General features: G+C 49.3%; 1 protein-coding gene across 1 annotated transcript; it reads right to left on the bottom strand.

Annotated features, from left to right (window-relative positions):
* Positions 1-465: 465 nt before the first annotated feature.
* Positions 466-6,192, bottom strand: PROK1 (prokineticin 1; the record flags this gene model as incomplete). Its single annotated transcript, XM_080691496.1, has 3 exons — positions 466-624; positions 2,397-2,522; positions 6,121-6,192. The coding sequence occupies 3 exons, from the start codon at positions 6,190-6,192 to the stop codon at positions 466-468; spliced, it is 357 nt and encodes a 118-aa protein (XP_080547622.1).
* Positions 6,193-17,057: the final 10,865 nt, after the last annotated feature.

The following is a 17,057-nucleotide window of genomic DNA, read 5'->3' as shown; positions in this document are numbered from 1 at the left end:
TTTGTCCTCTGGAAAGAGCAGGCCTTGGGCCTGTGTTCTGAAAATAAGGAGTTAGCTAATCAGAGGAAGATGAGGCCCTGAGGCCAGTTCTCCCCGGCCTCAGCATGGGAGGCTGACACTCTGGAAAGCCCTGCGACTTGGGGCAGTGTACTTGAGGGTGGGGGGAGTTGTGCCAGAAGGCCCAGTTCAGCAGAGCTCCTGCCAAGGCCAGGGAGGCGGAGGGATCTTTCCACATCATCCGCGGCCTCTCTGGCGCATTGAGCAGGGAGAGAAGCAGGGTGGCCACCTCTCAGGCCACAGCCTCGAGCTGGCCACCAGCGGGCAGCCTAGTGGACAACCACAGGGGATCAGGCAGCCAAAAGGGAGCAGGCCCCCTGCGTGTGCGTGTGCGTGTGCGTGCGCGTGCGCGTGTGCATACCGGGCAGGGAGGCCCACGGGGCCGTGCAGGGCCACCCCAGGGTGGGCTCAGGAGGAATCCCGGTGGGTGTCCCGAGACCCGACAAGCTCCTTGAAGTTGATGTTCAAGTCCAGGGAGCAGCGGTACCTGCCGTCTAGGTACCTGGAGCACAGAAGGTTGGGCAAGCAGGGACAGGTGTGGTGCTGGCGCTTCCGGAAGAAGGGGACCTAGAAGGAGAGAGACACCTTCATCCATGGAAGGTGGCCTCCTGCTGGAGACTCTGGTCGCCCAGCCCTGGCGAATATCTCGCCCCCACCTCCCATCACCTAACACAACAATAAACAGCAGATGAAGAAACGATGTTCAGAGTGACTGAGCGGCGCTCGCCATTACATGAGCGGGGGTTTGTGCACACACAGCCTGGCCCTTCCAGCAGGGCGGTGTGTGCGCATGCGCGCGACTGTCTCCCGCACCTACTGCTCTGCTGATCTGCGCTCCCTCCCCGCGGGCGCCCAGGCGCAGCTGTGTAGGAATCCACAAGGGGCTTGAATACTAGCATTTAGCAGCCCAGGCTCAGCGTCAGACTGCCTGCGCTCAAATCCCAACTCTTACGCTTCCCAGCTGTGAGACAACCGGCAATTTATTTAGCCTCGCGGTGTGTCAACTTTATTATTTGTAAAATGGGTTAATAACACCTACAATGTGTAGCTGCAAAAGGTTTGAATTATACGCTTACAAAAAGTTTAGTATGAAGAGCGGTGTGTAGCAAGGATTCAGCCTTAGTTTTCATTACTACTGAGGTTCCCATTGGCTCTACTGGACCTCATCACACACCCCAAAGCAAAGGGGGCTGCTTCCGGCCTCCTTCCCCAGTGGGGTGGAGGTGGGGGGGAGGCCTGGATGGGAGGACATCGCTGGATGAGCACCGCAGCCTGTGCCGGGCAAGCCCTTGGAGTATGGAAGAGCCTGAGCCACGGCCAGGCCGCACCTCCTGCCGCCCCCAGCAGCTGCACCCCTGGGCCTTGCAGAAGCCAAGGCCATAGGAGCTGGGAGCTGGCAGTCAGGGGGTGGGAACAGGGCCAGGTGCCCAGAGTGCTAGAGGGAGCCCCTCCTTAAAACGTGTGCCCTCGAGCCCCTGTGTGGGGGAGGCCAACATCTTGTGGGCCTAATTTTATATTCTGAAAGGGAGGCTCCTAAGGAGCAAAGGGCATTTGGAACCCTTCCAAAATCCAGATTTATCAGATGGGTAAGACTTTAGTCTGCTCCCTTCTATGTATATGTGAGGCCCAGAGCGTCCAGGTTAACTGCCCAAGACCACCCAGAAAATGAAGGGTGGGGATAGCCTATGTGACAGAGACCCCCGCTGCCCCCCAGGCTGCCCCCCAAGGAGGCACTGCCCAGCATCAGTGAGATATGACCAGAGTTGATGGCAGAGTCTGTGGCTCCAGGCAGGCAGAGTGGCGCACGCTTGTAATCCCAGCATTTGGGAGGCTGAGACAGGAAGATCGCCGTTCTCAGACAGCCTCGGCTACTATTTAGTGAGGCCCTGTGCAACTCAGTGAGACTCTGTTTCAAAAATAAAGAATAAAAAATACGGCTGGGGGTATGTAGCTCGGAGGTTAGAATGCCCCTGGATTCCATCCCCAGTACCGAAAAGAAGGAAATAAAAAAAGGAAGGAAGGAAGGAAGGAAGGAAGGAAGGAAGGAAGGAAGGAAGGAATCCGAGGCTCCATCCCCAGCTGCATGTTTGGCTGTGTGCTTTGTCTTGCTGTGCCTCAGTTTCTCCACCTTGCTGTAAGAATTGTTACATCAATGGCTCCCCAGCCCGTCTAGTTAGGTGGATGATATCTGGGGCAAACATCATCTGTGAGGCACTAAGGGGGCGCGGGGGCAGCAGCCTCTCCCAGAAGCCACAGCCCTGGAGGCTTAGCTAGGGCCCTGCCGGCGCCTCCCGTCTGCGCAGTCGCAGTCGGAGCTGGCCCAGGCGCAGGCGACTTGCCTTCTGGCTGCTGGGGTGGCACGCCTCTCCTTCGCGTCCCAGCGGGGTGCACATCCGCAGACCCCGCAGCCACAGGCTGATGGCGCAGCAGGTGCCCGCCCCACACTGGACATCCCACTCGCAGGCCTGCGGGCAGAGCAAGGGGACAGCCGGTTAGCTGAGGGGGAATAGAAAGAAAAAGGAGGCGAACAGGGAAGGAAAGTGGGACTATAGCTTTCCATGTAAATACCCCATGATCACCCCACCTCCACTCCCCAGGCCTGCTTTCCTTCAGGCCTGAACTGTTAAAAGGTCCGATAAATCTAAGAGTGCTCTAAGTAGCTGGTGCCTATAGACTTTGTTAGCTTAAGCTTACAGGATGTATTTTTAGACTGATCAAATGAGGTCTAGAGAAAGATATTGTTTAAAGTCCAGTGCTGTGGGTACAGTCTAAACACTGTGTATCAGCTAGATAGTGTGAACCTGAAGATTCTGAGAACCAGACCACTGTCACCTTTTCTGCCGTCCACAATCAAAGGAATCAGATTCACTAAGCCGACACCACCCTACTCTAACCTCCTTTAAAAGGGGGACATAAGCCAGGCATGGTGACGCATGCTTGTAATCCCAGCATTTGGGAGGCTGAGACAGGAGGATTTTGGAGGCCAGCCTCAGCTACTTAGTGAGGCCCTTTACAACTCAGTGAGACTCTGTTTCAAATAAATAAAAAAATAAAAAAAATAGGGCTGGGGGTGTAGCTAGGAGGTATGCCCCCTGGTACCGTGAAACTCCAAGAATCAATCTCTCTCTCTCTCTCTCTCTCTCTCTCTCTCTCTCTCTCTCTCTCTCTCTCTCCCCTCCCCCTAGAGATGGCTTGCATTCTCCCTTGAATGTTTATTTCTTGCTTTTCTAAATCAGTCCCTGTCTGTGTCTCAGGCTCATGCTCATATTCTTTTCCATCACATAAGCCAAGGACCCCACTGGCCCGAGTCACACCCCCTACTTTCCCCCTCTGGGAACTGCTCCAGACCCTTCACCGAATCCACCCTTCTCCACTGACAGCACCACCCAGGAAACCAGAGAGCAAGGTGTCTCTGAAATGCCCTCCTCAGGATGGAAGAGGCTGAGGGTGTCACCCCGGCCTCAGCCCAACAGCATGCCTGTGACTGAGGTTTATGGCCCCAGTTCCTCTCACCCCAGGGCACTGGGGGCCCTGCAGGACAGCAGACCTGGACCCAAGAGTTGTCCCAGCTCCTTTGTCTGACAAGTCTAGGGTTAGGAGGTACAGCTTTTCTAGCACCCATGGATGCTAGTGAAATTGAGTTAATTCAAATTTGGGGGAGGGGGAGGGTCCCGATGGCCCAAGATTGTGAGTGGCCAGTGCTCTCAGACCCAGGGCCCATCGTTGGTGTCTCCTACACAGGTCGGCCCCCAGTTCCAGAGGCCCAGTGAACAGATGTCTCTCCCCAGTGCCTCTCAACTGGCCTCTAGGACCCCCAGAGAGGGATGGGCCCCCTCTGCGCTGGGCTCCCAGGATGGGCTGTGTGACCCTGCCTGTTTCTGGAAAGTGCCATTTGGAACAAGGTTGCACAAGCTCTCTACAGGAAAACCAAGGTTGGGAAAGCAGAACTCGGAACTGCCCCTCACCTAGGCAGGGACCTGGGGGAGAAGTGTCTAGTCTGTCCACTTTAGAGACGCCGGGTGGCACCATTGAGTAGAAACTCAAAGCTGGGTTTTGCTTTGTGTGGAGACTGAAAGCCCCTGACTTTCTCAGCCCCAAGAGGGACAGCTCCTTTGTCAGCCAGAGGAGGAATGGTGACAGTCACCTCACTGCGGTTCTCCAGCCAGCGAGGGCATTTCTCACACCCGGTCACCCTCTGAAAGCTGAGGGTGGGGGAAAGGAGACACCACTTTTCTTCTTCTGACCTACCTGGGAAGGGGCCATGCAGCCCTGAACTCCAGAAGCAGGGGAGCACGGAGAGGGCAGAACCTGGCCTCTTCCTGAGAGTCAGATGTGGGGCATTGGCCAGACATGGCGGCCGGGGCACTGGCCTCCCCTTGAGGTCCTCTAACTGCTCAACTTGTTTGCCTTTCCTCTGACCCTCGCTTCCTTTTCTCTCTCATTGCTTTTTTTCTTTTCTTTTCTTTTCTTTTCTTTTCTTTTGTACTGGAGGTTGAATCAGGAGCATTCTACCTCCAAGCTACACCACTAGCCCTATTTTATTTTTAATTTTGGAACTAAGCTGCTGTGAGCTGGCCTCGAACCTATGATCCTCCTGCCTTGCTTCCCAAGCATTGGGATTACAGTTCTGCCTCATCAGGCCCTTGTGGCTCTTTTCACTACGAAGAACTCACCCCACCTCCTCAGACCTGTCCGCCCTGCTGCTGCTCTAGGCCAGATGTCAGCCCTGACCCAGTGGGGTTGACCGGCATCTGGGTCTACCTCGTGCCCCTGACCCTCAACACGGGCGGCTGCAGTGTCTCTCCTTCATCCTAGCCCCCACGTCTCAGGGCCGCCCAATAGCAGTTCACTCACATCACACATAACCTTGCCTTCCCCCTTTATTTTTGCTTTGGGTCTTCAAAGCATTGGCTTGGCTTTACTATTTATTCCTTTGAACTCAGTCTTTTCCCCTTTAAAAAAAAAAAAGAAAGAATAAAGTTGTACTCTAAACAAGAAAACTAATCTGATTCCAGGAATTGTTTGACCTTACTCCCCATCTCTCTTCTCTATGTAAAAAGTTAGAGAAAATTAAAGCCCCCCAAAAAGTTAATTTCCCCTCTTTTTTCTCATGACTTTGAGCTGAAAAGCTCTGAACTGAAACATTGATTCGGGTTTTAATAAGAATGGTTCTGTCATAACAGCTCAAGGCCACGCAAGAGTGGTGTGAGGTGAAGCCAGACATCCTGAGGGTCTTCAATACTGACATGTGCAGCCCCCAGGGCGGAACCTCTGCTGTGTGTCTGCGTTTCTGCGTGTTTGGGATGCTCTGAGCCAGATGTTGGTGTCACTCTCAGAACTAGCTGTGCACAGGATGAAAGGTGTTTCAAGACATCCCTTCTTTCCTTTTGTTCCTTCCTTCTTTCTTTCTTTCTTCCTTCCTATTTTATACTGGAAATTGAACCCATCCTACCCTCTGAGCTCTAATCCCAGCCCAGCCCCTTTTATTTTCTTATTTTGAAACTGCGTCTCACTAAATCACCATGCACCGGACCTCACACCTGTGGTCTTCCTGTGTCAGCCTCCCATCTACTGGATCGCAGGCGTGCACCTCCACACCCAGCAGGCAGTGGAGGCGGGACTGACGCAGTAGCAGTTAGAAGCCTCCTGCCTTCTATTAAGCCAATGGGCTAAGGAAGTTAAAACTGACGTGTGGATCAGACCATATATGAAAACCAAAACTTACACAAAAGAGAAATTAGCGGGTGCTAATCCACTTTATAATGAAATTCACAATTGCATCATAGGGAAAAAACTGAACTTCAGAAAATTCACAATGCTCTCCGGATGCATTTCAAACAAGTTCTGATTTAAACACAGTGTCTCAAAAGCCAATCCTGCAATCAGAGCAGGGTGTAACTAATCTGAACACCACATGCAACCCCTCTCCAAAGTACTGGCTGATGGCTGCCTCCATCCCTCTGGTTTGCGATGCATTGGGTGACAGAGGCACCTGTGTGGCTCAGACCCCACAGACCCTAACATCATCCTGAATTCTGTGTGTAGAGGATGCTAGAGACTTACCCCAGTGATCACCGCACAGTCGGACACAGTTACTAGGAGAAGCACGATGGAGATTTGCCTGGCGCCTCGCATGGTCACTTGGGGTGGAGGCAGAGCACCGTGGGCTCTGTTGCTGCTCGCTGCCTCCAGCTCAGCCTCGTGCCCAGCCAGCCGGGAAGACCAGGCTCCCCTGCCCCTCCTCCTCCCAGATTGATATGGTCGGATCCAGGGCTGCCAGCCGTGCCTCATCTCTGCTCTTCCCTTCCCATTCCCAACGTTATTCAGATGATCTCAGAGGCGAAGATGAGACCTGAATCTCTAACAACATCAAATCACCACCCAAACTCATAAAAATGGATACGTCGAGGGCTTTGACAGTCGCTCTAACTCTTCCCAGAAAACACAGCACCTCAGACAGCCCTGTGCATTTCACTCAATATTCTTTTTGCTTCTGAGAATCTTTCTATGCTGCTTGGGGCAGTCAGAGGGCTTTGGTAATGAATTAAGGGATTTGCAACACCACCATTTATTCTTCTCTGCACCAAACCGTGCAGCGTAGGGGATTATCGATTTCCTCACATTCAAGCCAACAAGGATTGTCTGGGCATTTGTGTCGACCTCAGGACAGAGGTAACAGAGCAGGCACTGGTTGGGTAAGGTAGTGTCCCTGTTCTCCTGAAAGGTAAAGGTCCAATGCAGGGACATTAGACAGCCAGGCGCAGTGGCATGTGCCTGTAATACCAAGTTCTCAGGAGGTTGAGATGGGAGGATTGCAGGTTCAAAGTCAGCATCAGCAATTTAGCAATATCTTGTTTCAAAACAAAAAAATAAAAATAAAAAGGGCTAGGAGCATATCACAGAGGAATGCCCTTGGGTTTGATTCCAAGTACCAAAGAGAGAGTGAGAGAGGGGAGAGAGATGGATAATGTGTGTGTGTGTGTGTGTGTGTGTGTGTGTGTGTGTGAGAGAGAGAGAGAGAGAGAGAGAGAGAGGATTTATTAGTGAAAAAGTCTAGGTGTGTGGCATTGATGCCCCAGAGTGGCACAATCTGCCCTCTAATCAAGCATCACTTGGTCCAGGAGCCAAGGGCAGATGCTCATCGAGCACACAGATTGTACACTCTCAGCATCCTTCAAGACATGAGCTTGGACTGAGCCGGGCACGCTTGTAATCCCCGCGCTTGGGAGGCGGAGACAGGAGGATCGCGCAGGTTCGAAGCCAGCCGCACTGGCTTAAGAGACCCTGTTTCCAAATTTTAAAAAAGTATAAAATAGGTCTGGGAGTATAGCCTGGAGGTATAAGGGCTTCCAGGAACGCCAGTACCACAAAAAAAAAAAAAAAATGCCAGGAGCCACACTGCTGCCCTTCCTGTTGCATGGGGTAAGCATGAGTGGCCTTACTTATGTGCAAATACAGTGGGCTCAGGTGCCAGGCTGGTGGAAAGGGGACTTTGAGCATAGCCCCTCCTGCTGGGGAGGATGCCTCTGATCCCAGCCACTTCTCTTCCAGACAACCCAGAGAGTCCCTGGATCACACAATCCATCTTCTCCTTACGTTTTTTTCAAGGCATGTTCTGCAATATGTTTACAGGTTTAGCACCCCTAATCCAAAAGTCTGAAATTTAAAATGCTCCAAATACATACACACAGTTTTTGGAGTAGTTCCCTCCAAGTCCCACTCCCACAATGAAAAACGTTTTGACATGATGGGAACCGTAGACAATTCTCTACCACAAAACTGTAGCATGCACACAATTATTTAAAATATTTTAGCCAGGGATGGTGGCGCATGCCTGTAATCCCCGCGCTTGGGAGGCTGAGACAGGAAGATCGCACAGGTTCAAAGCCAGCCTCAGCTACTTAGTGAGGCTCTCAGCAACTTAGTGAGACCCTGTTTCCAAATAAAAATATAAAATAGGTCTGGGAGTATAGCCTGGAGATAGAAAAGACCCTGGGTTCCACCCCCACTACCACACACACACACAAAAAAAATCACCTTCTGCAGGGCATTTGGTGGTAGACACTTGTAATCCCAGTACTTGGGAGGCTGAGTCAGGAAGATCGCAGGTTCGCGGGCCGCCTCAGCAAATTAGTGAGGCCCTCTACAATTTGGTGAGATCCTGTTTCAAAATAAAAAATAGGACTGGAGTATAGCTTGGAGATAGAAAGCCCCTGGGTTCAATCCCTAGTACCACATGCACACTCAGAACATCCTTCTGGCTATGTGTCTAAGGTGTATATGAAAAGTAAATGAGTTTTATGCAGATTGGATCCCATCTCCAAGGTATCACATTATGTCCATGCCAATAATCCAAAATTTGAAAAAAATCTGAAACTTGAAACACTTCTGATCCCAAGCATTTCAGATAAGAGATCCTCAACTTGGCAATGTTAAATAAATAAATTCTATAATCAACAAGTTGGGAAACACCGAGTTACACAAATTTAACCAGCTTTTTTTTTTTTTCTGTAGGCTTTTCAAGGTCTTTCATATGTGTTAGCATATGAAACACCAAGTGGGAATTTCAACTCACCCACAAAGCCCCTCATTCTCAGGATGTCTCCCATAAACAGGGTTCCCACACAGAATCGCTGACGGCACTGAGTGCCGGAGACCCCAGGGGGCCTGGGCACAGTGGCTGGGAGATAGACCCGCACAAGCAGACACGGACTTCTGGCCCAGACGGCGGGCTGGCTTCTGGACCTTGAGAACATTGCTAACTCTCTGAGCCCTGGTTTCTGAGTGCCTCCATTCTCACCCTTCGCTCTCTCTCTCTCTCTCTCTCTTCCCCACATGACACAAAATTAAGGGTCCTGCACAATTGTAGTGAGGAAATTATAGCAAGAAATATTGTTGCAAAACAAGAACAATAACTCCACTGAAAGCATTTTGTTGCCCTTGAATGTTAGTGCTCGAGGGAAAGCCTGCTTCATTAGAGGTGGGTGAGGGTTCGCTGGCAACTGGAGCCCAGAGGGACTAAGCAGGCAGGAGCCCAAGGGACCACGGCGGAGCGAGCGCTGGAACCAATTGAGAGGCCAGGGGTGGAGAACGGGGGAAAAATGGTAAAAAAGTGCTAAGAATGTGCTTTGAGACAGGGACCAGCAAAGGGACGAAGGGCAAATGTGCCCCTGGGCCTTAACCCAGAGCTTGTTTCCTAGTCAAGCTTGGTGTGTGCTTATCGGCCTCAGCCCAGGAGCCTCATCCACAAAGGATCAAAGATTCAGGAGTCAGCGCGCTTCTCCTCCTCCCACCAGCGCTTTCCCACCAGCCACAGAACCCAGCCCTAGCACATGCCAGATGTGACAATGGATATGAAAAACCAGTTTGGCTCCAGGCTGACAGACTGGCCTTGCCTTCCTCGGAAACTATAAGGGGACCTTACAAAAAAGAAGAAAATAACGGATAGAAGCTAGGTCATAGGAGGAACTCCAGACGAGGAAGGAGAAACCATAGATGAGCAAATAAGGAGGCCTAAAGAGGGGATGGGAGGGGGGAGGGAAATTCCCTAGTGTACATGATGCACATCCACAAACATCAGAGTCAGTCACTAAGCCAAACCTGAGGAGGAGAGAGGGGGAGGGAGGGGACGGGGATTGGGGAGGGCTAATTGGGTGATGTGCGCATGCGTGCCTCTACCATCTTGTACTCCATTCAGATGTATGACTACAGTGCACCAATAAAGTTTTTTAATTGAGATAGAAAGAAAAAAAAACCTTGTGAAATGTACCTAAAGCCAATCGATGTTTCTAAACACACACACACACACACACACACACACACACACATCGATGTTTCTAAACACACACACACACACACACACACACACCCCTACCCTTGATGACAGCCCTGCTCACAGGAATAAGAACTAGTTCTCTCCGTTGTCCTGGGATCCAGCCCAGCAGTCTCCTGGGTCAGCGCTACATCTCCCTTCTGCTCCAGCAAGAAGCCCCAGTAGAGTCCTGACAGCACAAGAGCCGACTGGCCGCCATCATTTCTGAGAAAAGCCGTCTTCCTTCTGAGAGAAGAGAGTGGAGAAGCGTTAGGAAAGCCTTTCCCAGACTCAGCGCAGAGTGAGGACAGGGAAGCAGCGCAGCAGGTGGCTCGGTGTTAGATGCGTTCCTCTGTTTCAGTTGATGCCAGCGTCACCATTTTCCCGGGTACTTTGTGCAAGTGCGTGTGCGTGTGTGTGTGTGTGTGTGTGTGTGTGTGTGTGTGTGTGTGTGGCCACCCTCATGAAGCCCAGGGTAAACTCTGGGATGTAGGTCCGTGCCCAGGTCAGCCCTAAGCTGGTAGAGTTCCCTGAGATTTTCTTAAGGTGGTTCAATCCCCAGTACCACAAAACAAAACAAAATGAAATCTGAGGAGTCATGGCTTTCAAAGTTCATGGTACAAATGCTACCAGGGACCCCTGAGGTAGACTGTGGAAACTTAAAGAGAAAAGAACTGGTTTCGTGTTATGTAAGACCATAAAATCAGGCTACCCAAAAGAGGGAACCTGAAAACAGACAAATCTAAGAAGAATTTGTTAAGAGAGAGGAGGAGGCCAGACGCAGTGGGACACACCTGTAATCCCGGTACTGGGAGGCGGAGACAGGAGGATCACAGCCTCAGCAAGGAGTGAGACCTTGTCTCAAAATAAAAGTAAAATGGCTGGGAGTGTAGCTCAGGAGTAGGTCTACCCTTGGGTTCAATCCCTAGTACCAAAAAATAAATTTAAAAAAGAAAGAAAAGAGGAGGTGGAGAATGCCCCTGAGTTCAAATCCCAGTAACACACACACACACACACACACACACACACACACACACACACGCGCGCGCGCGCGCGCGCGAAAGAGGGCCTTGACTCCCAAAGCATGCCTGGGTGTGGCGCCTCACCCTCTAGCCTGATGTCCATTGCATAAGTATAACTCTCACTACACACAGGCATGGCACGACACCCCAGGATATCAGGGGCCACACACAGGCACCAGGTACAAGGTGCAATGCCCAACCATGATAGGTAATGTACAGGTCCAGGCCTGCTGACCAGAAACCCTGACAACCAGCCACAGGGAGTCCCTAGCAACCTGAGGATAATAATTGTCTGCACCAGAGGCTGAAAACCCACAACTTCAACCTTGCCGTTCTGAACAGCTGAACGCTGACTTGGTTAGTTATGCGCGCAGCTGTGGGGCAAGTCTTTACCTTGGGTTGTGGTTGAGCCCTGGGTAAGGTCAAGCCTGAACACCCAGATCCTGACGTGGCGGCCAGCTGAACTCCACAGTAAATGACCACCCAACCTACTTTCCAGGTTGTACTAATCTATGTGTGTGTGTGTGTGTGTGTGTGTGTGTGTGTGTGTGTGTGTCTCTATCCATCTCTATTTCTGCCCTAAAATAGCAGAAGTTTTATAAACAATGTTGTTTTTTGTTTTTTTTTTTTTGTTTTTTGTTTATTGGTTTTTTTTTTTTTTTGGTTTTTTTTTTGCAGTTACAAAGACTTGTGTAGATGGAACCCAGGGGCATTTTACTTCCGAGCTACAACCCCTGACTTATTTTTTATTCTTTATTTTGAAACAGGGTCTCACTAAGTTGCAGAGGGCCTCACTAAGTAGCTGAGGTTGTCTGTGAACTGCGATCCTCCAGGCTCAGCCTCCGGAATGCTGGGATTACACACGTGCACCACCATGTCCATCCAAAGAATGTTTTTTAAATGACAGACCATGTTTTGGTTGTTTTCCATGCTCTAAATATGCTCAGAATACACACACCCACCAACAGGATGCCATTTGGGGTGCATTTCCACCCCAAGGTTCAGTCACAAGGCGATCTGACCTGTCTCTACCCCTCACTACACAGGGGAGGAGCCTGTGCCCAAAAATGAGGTCACCAGACAGAGTCCAAATGCCACCAGGCCATAGCAGAGGAGGAGAATGATGCCGGGGCCCAGCCTTGGCCAGTCCAGGGGTCTTGAAGGAGATATAGGGTTAGCAAAATTAAAGAATGAGAGACGTCATGCTTAGTAGAGGGGGGAAGACATCTCTGCATATGCCCTAGAATATATTTTATTTATATATGAGTCTGACAGATTACAGCAAGCCACATCATATGTATTTTTTCATTTATTTTTTCAAAACCACATTATATGTACTTTGCTTTTCGTTTCGTTATTCATTAGCCTAAATTCCACGTAGCAGACACACCTTGAAGCCACCTGTTTTTCCTTTTTTGGTTTTTTTATTAATTTTTTATGGGGTGACCTACAAAACTTACTACTACTCTACATCACACATGGTAAACTTTAACTGAAATTATCCTATCCTCTACCTTAACTACTCAGTGCTAGATTCACTATCTCCATTTCTAAAATTAACTGCTAATTTTATCTGCTATTTTGACCACTAGCTATTCTATTAACTTATTCTGACCCAACCACCTAACCCACACTGAACTTATTCTATTTCTCTAACATAAAATGTCTATACCTAATTTTCTATAATACCTATTCAATTATTTGCTAAGAGAATTCTGTTATGCTTTAGTGAGCAGGCACCAAGGAGGTCCCTGCTATTTTCATGCCAAAGTCTATTTTCGTGCCAAATCCATTTTTCCTTAACCCTTACTATCCATTCTCCATCCTTCTTATTCCTGTAAAAGGTGGTGGAGGGATAGGTATTGATAAGCTCTGGCTCCCTGAAGTGGCAACCATGGGTGGTTTTTAATCATATAAGCTGGCCCAATTAATTTTGCAGGCATCACTTCAGTCTTTTCCTCAAAAGACTCAACAGCTATAAAAAACTGTAATTGTTTCCATTTCTACTAGTCACGAATTTCTGAGTAATTCCCAGGTTTCTTAATAACGTTTTGTCTGTAACATCTTCAGATGCAAAGAACAGCATGTCTCATGGAGACTGCCCAGCTCATTCAGCTTAATTAATAATCCAATTAGAACACAGAATAAAAAACAGGGTTAATGTGAGCATAATCATCATCCTCCCGCCTTGCGAGAGTCCTCCTCTCTTCTCTCTGGGACCTTGTCAAATAGTTCGAGGGACCCAGGCCTTGCCAGAATGAGGCAGGGAATGAAGCCTGGTTTTTAACACTGCCTTGGCCACATAAAACAGCCCACATCCCACACTCTACTTCTACCCTGTGTCTTTAGCACCTGTCTCACCCTCATGTCGTTTGCTTGTTTGTTTGTTGTGGTACTGAAGATTGAAGGCAGGGTCATTCTACCTCCAAGCTATATCCTCAGCCCTATTTTATTTTATTTATTTTGGTCTAGGAATGGAACCCAGGGGCCTTCTACCTCTGGACTATGCCCTCAGCCCTATTATATTTTTTATTTGGATATAGGGTCTCGCTAAATTGTGGTAAGCCTTGCTAAGTTGTTGAGGCTGGCTTCGAACATGAAATTCTCCAGTCTCAGTCTCCCAAGTACTGGGATTATAGGAGTGCACCACTATGTCTGACATATTGTTTTTATTGTTGTTGTTGTTGCTTGTTTGTTTGTTTTTTGAAACAGGGTCTCACAAGTTGCTAAGAGGCCTCCCTAAGTTGCTGAGACTGGCTGAGAACCTACAATCCTTCTGTCTCAGCCTCTCAAGTATGTATGCCACCACGCCCGGCCCCTCTTTGCTTTAATTGAGCCCTTTTTTTTGAAAATATGTGCTCCAGTCAGGTATGGTGCCTGTAATCCCAGTAACTTGGGAGGTTGAGACAGGAGAGTCGCAGGTGGGACACCATGCCTGGCACCTATACATTTTTGAGGGAACCAAAAGACATGGGTAGGCCAATGTCCTGTGAACTGTGGCACCTTTCACAGAAGTGGGACAAAGCTGCTTGGCCCCACAGCACCAGCTTCCAGATGGAGAGTTGAAGGGGACTGACCATCAGCCTGCACTCCCTCTTGTATGGAAAAAGACTGCTAAGGGAGGCTGGGGAATGCTTGCTCTGGGTTGCTTCACATGGCAAAAGTAGGGTTAAAGTATGGAAGTTATAGGAGAGAAGACTTTGGTCCCGTGTAAGGAAAAACACCCCAGCCGCTGCCATAGAGACAGTGAGCTTCTCGCTGCTAGAGGTTCTCGAAAAGAGACCTATAGCCAGCCATCGGTCAAGGAGGCTTAGGGGTATCCCTACCTTTAGTAGCCCTGGAGATCCTGGGAGAATGAGTATACAAATATACAATGGCCTGACCATATATAAAAAGAGATCAGGACATACAATCTGCAGCACCCATCCAGAAAGCCAACCCCTTATCTATAATAAACAGCCCCAGAGCTGGGCATGGTGATGCATGCTTATAATCCCAGCATTTGGGAGGCGGAGAACCAGAGAATCTTGGTTCACGGACAGCCTCAGCTACTACTTAGTGAGGCCCTTTGCAACTCAGTGAGACCTTATTTCAAAATAAAGAACAAAAAAATAGGGTTGGGGGTGCAGCTCAAAGGTAGAATGCCCCTCTGGTCTCAGCCTCCAGAACGCTGGGATTACAAGCGTGCGCCACCACCTCTGGCTTATTCATTCCTTTTTGAGGTACTGAGGATTAAATCCAGGGGCATTCTCCCGCTGAGCCACAGCCCCTGCCCTATTTTTTTTTCTTTTGAAACAGGGTCTCACTAAGTTGCAGAGAGACTCACTAAGTTGCTGGGTGCCGGGGTCCAGCCCTAGCAGAGTCGAGGTTCATGTGCCAGTGAGAAAAGAGCCGAGGTCGAAAATGAAAGAATGACCACACAAAATAGATTCAACCTTCTTCATTTTATTCAGGATTTGTTATAGTTTTTATACCTTTTTTGTTGGCAGAAAAGCAAAGGCATAGTCATGCAAGCAGGATTTCCAAGGACGGGAAAAAATTATTTGTTATAAAGTTTAGGGCAAGGGTGCTAGACATTTAAACAATCATAGTGTATCTTGTCTCACTTCACAAGGATGACTCAAACTTACTCTTATACAGTGGCTTTAAACTAAGGTCAGTTTGAACTTAATGTTTGGCCCAATATCTTTATCCTGGGGAAGATATCTTTGCTGCCTGAGTCTTTCACAAGCCGCTGCCCATCAGTTTTAGTTATAATGTTTATACATAAAATTCCAACTATACATATTAATCCAAATAATTCTAAAATAATTTTTTGAAGAAAGGAATGCTAGACATTCTTCATGGGGGATCTACACCGTTGCGGATCCCCTGATGGAGCTTTCTCAAGATCTGCAAAAGACGCAGTAGCAGCTGGGCTTGGCCTCAAATCCTCCTGCCTCAGCCTCCCAAGTACTGAGTTTATAGTCAGCACCACTGCACCCAGCTTTCCAGGTGTTTTACACATAGGGTGCCACGTGAGTTCATTTTCTAAAAGGACTTGTTCTCTGACCTACTGGGAGGCTGGGTGAGCTACTCGTAAACAATCCCTTTAATCTCTGAGAGTAGATTCAGAAGGAAGAACAAGCGTCCCTCTGCTGCTGAGGGGCAGCCCCTTGTCTGAAGGGGCACTGCTGGGCCTCCAAGGGCACACTCAGAGCCCTCTGCCCATCTGGTCATGAGTCTCGTGAAAATGGAGCATGGGGCTACTATGCGTCCTTGGCTGGGGAGGTCCCATAAGTTCCTGGACATTCCTCTCTGGGATAGATTTCTTCTTCTCATAAGAGGATCCTCCAGGCACCAGAAACCTCTCTGGCTCATCAGCTCATTGGTTTCCCTATAAATGTCAAAGCCATCCCCCTGCAGAGCCCAGCAATGTCTTTGAAGCAGCATCAGCCATGAACATCCCAGTGTTACCTCACCAATGGCCAGGAGGCCTCGTAGCCCATCAAAGGACTTCAGCCTCCTCCCCGTGCAATGTCTCCCTGCCCGGTGGGAAGATGACTGGCACTGGGGAGGCAAGTGTTGAAAGTCAGAGGCCCAGATACAAGGAAAACCCTGGCAAGCATGACTCCCACCACAGTCATGGGACAGTCCTAAGCTGCACTGGCCAGCCAGGAGAAGGGAGGCAGAGTTACTCCTCCTGGGGTCTTCCCATCTGGACCAGCTTATTTGTGGCCATAGCTGGGGCTGCAGCCAAAGACAGCAGGGGATCAGGAGGAGGCCCAGCCATTAATCTTGCCCCTGGGCTCTGTGTGTGTTCTCCTCCGGCCCTCAGATTTCCATCCACAGCTCCCAATAAACAAGCCTCTGAAAACCACAGACTGTCGCAAGAGGCAGAGACTTTAGAGATCTTCCAACACAATTCTTTAGCTTGACGCAGGCAGACAGAGCCACTTGGCTGGGTGGTGGCCTCCTGTAGCAGGACAGGGGACCCTGACTCCCACCAGCTGCCATGGCCCTCCTAGCAGGCCCCCTGGATCCAAGCAAGGCTTGTCCAGCTTTCTCTTGGCCAGGCCTCTCTGCCTGCCACTCATCAAATATGATTGTATGGCTCTCTCAGGTGTGAAGGTACCAAGCCAAGGGATGGAACTATCATGAAGGGACCTCCATAAGAAGTTATTCTCATAGCAAATGTGAGTAGTGTTCTAGCACAGCCATGCAACTGTTTGACTGTGACCCCCAGAAGCAGTCAATTATAACCAGCACCCACCAGCATGAATGTGTGTTTATGTAAACTGCAAGAAGCCCTCACAAAATAAAATGTATCCTTACCATATACAGTGTACTCTGATATTTTCTATTCTTGTTTAATCTGGGTTTTTTGGGGGTACTGAAACTCATGGACATTTACACACCCTTATTTATTTATTTATTTATTTATTTATTTATTTATTTATTTTGAAACAGTCCTTGTTACGTTGTTGAGGCTTATCTCAAGCCTGTGATCCTCCTATCTCAGCCTCCCAAGTACTAGGGTTACAGATGTGTGCCATCGTGACCAGCTTCTGCTTCATTGTGTGTGAGTGTGGAGGGGCTGGGGAGGGTACTGGAATTGAACCCAGGGCATTCTACCTCTGAGCTACACCACCAACCCAATTTTATTTTGAAACAGGGTCTTGCTAAGT

This window comes from Muscardinus avellanarius (assembly GCF_963383645.1).
Source record: "Muscardinus avellanarius genome assembly, chromosome: 3".
NCBI classification, from domain to species: Eukaryota; Metazoa; Chordata; class Mammalia; order Rodentia; family Gliridae; genus Muscardinus; species Muscardinus avellanarius.
Note: the sequence above shows the minus strand (reverse complement) of the source record. Positions and strands in the feature narration are given on the sequence as shown.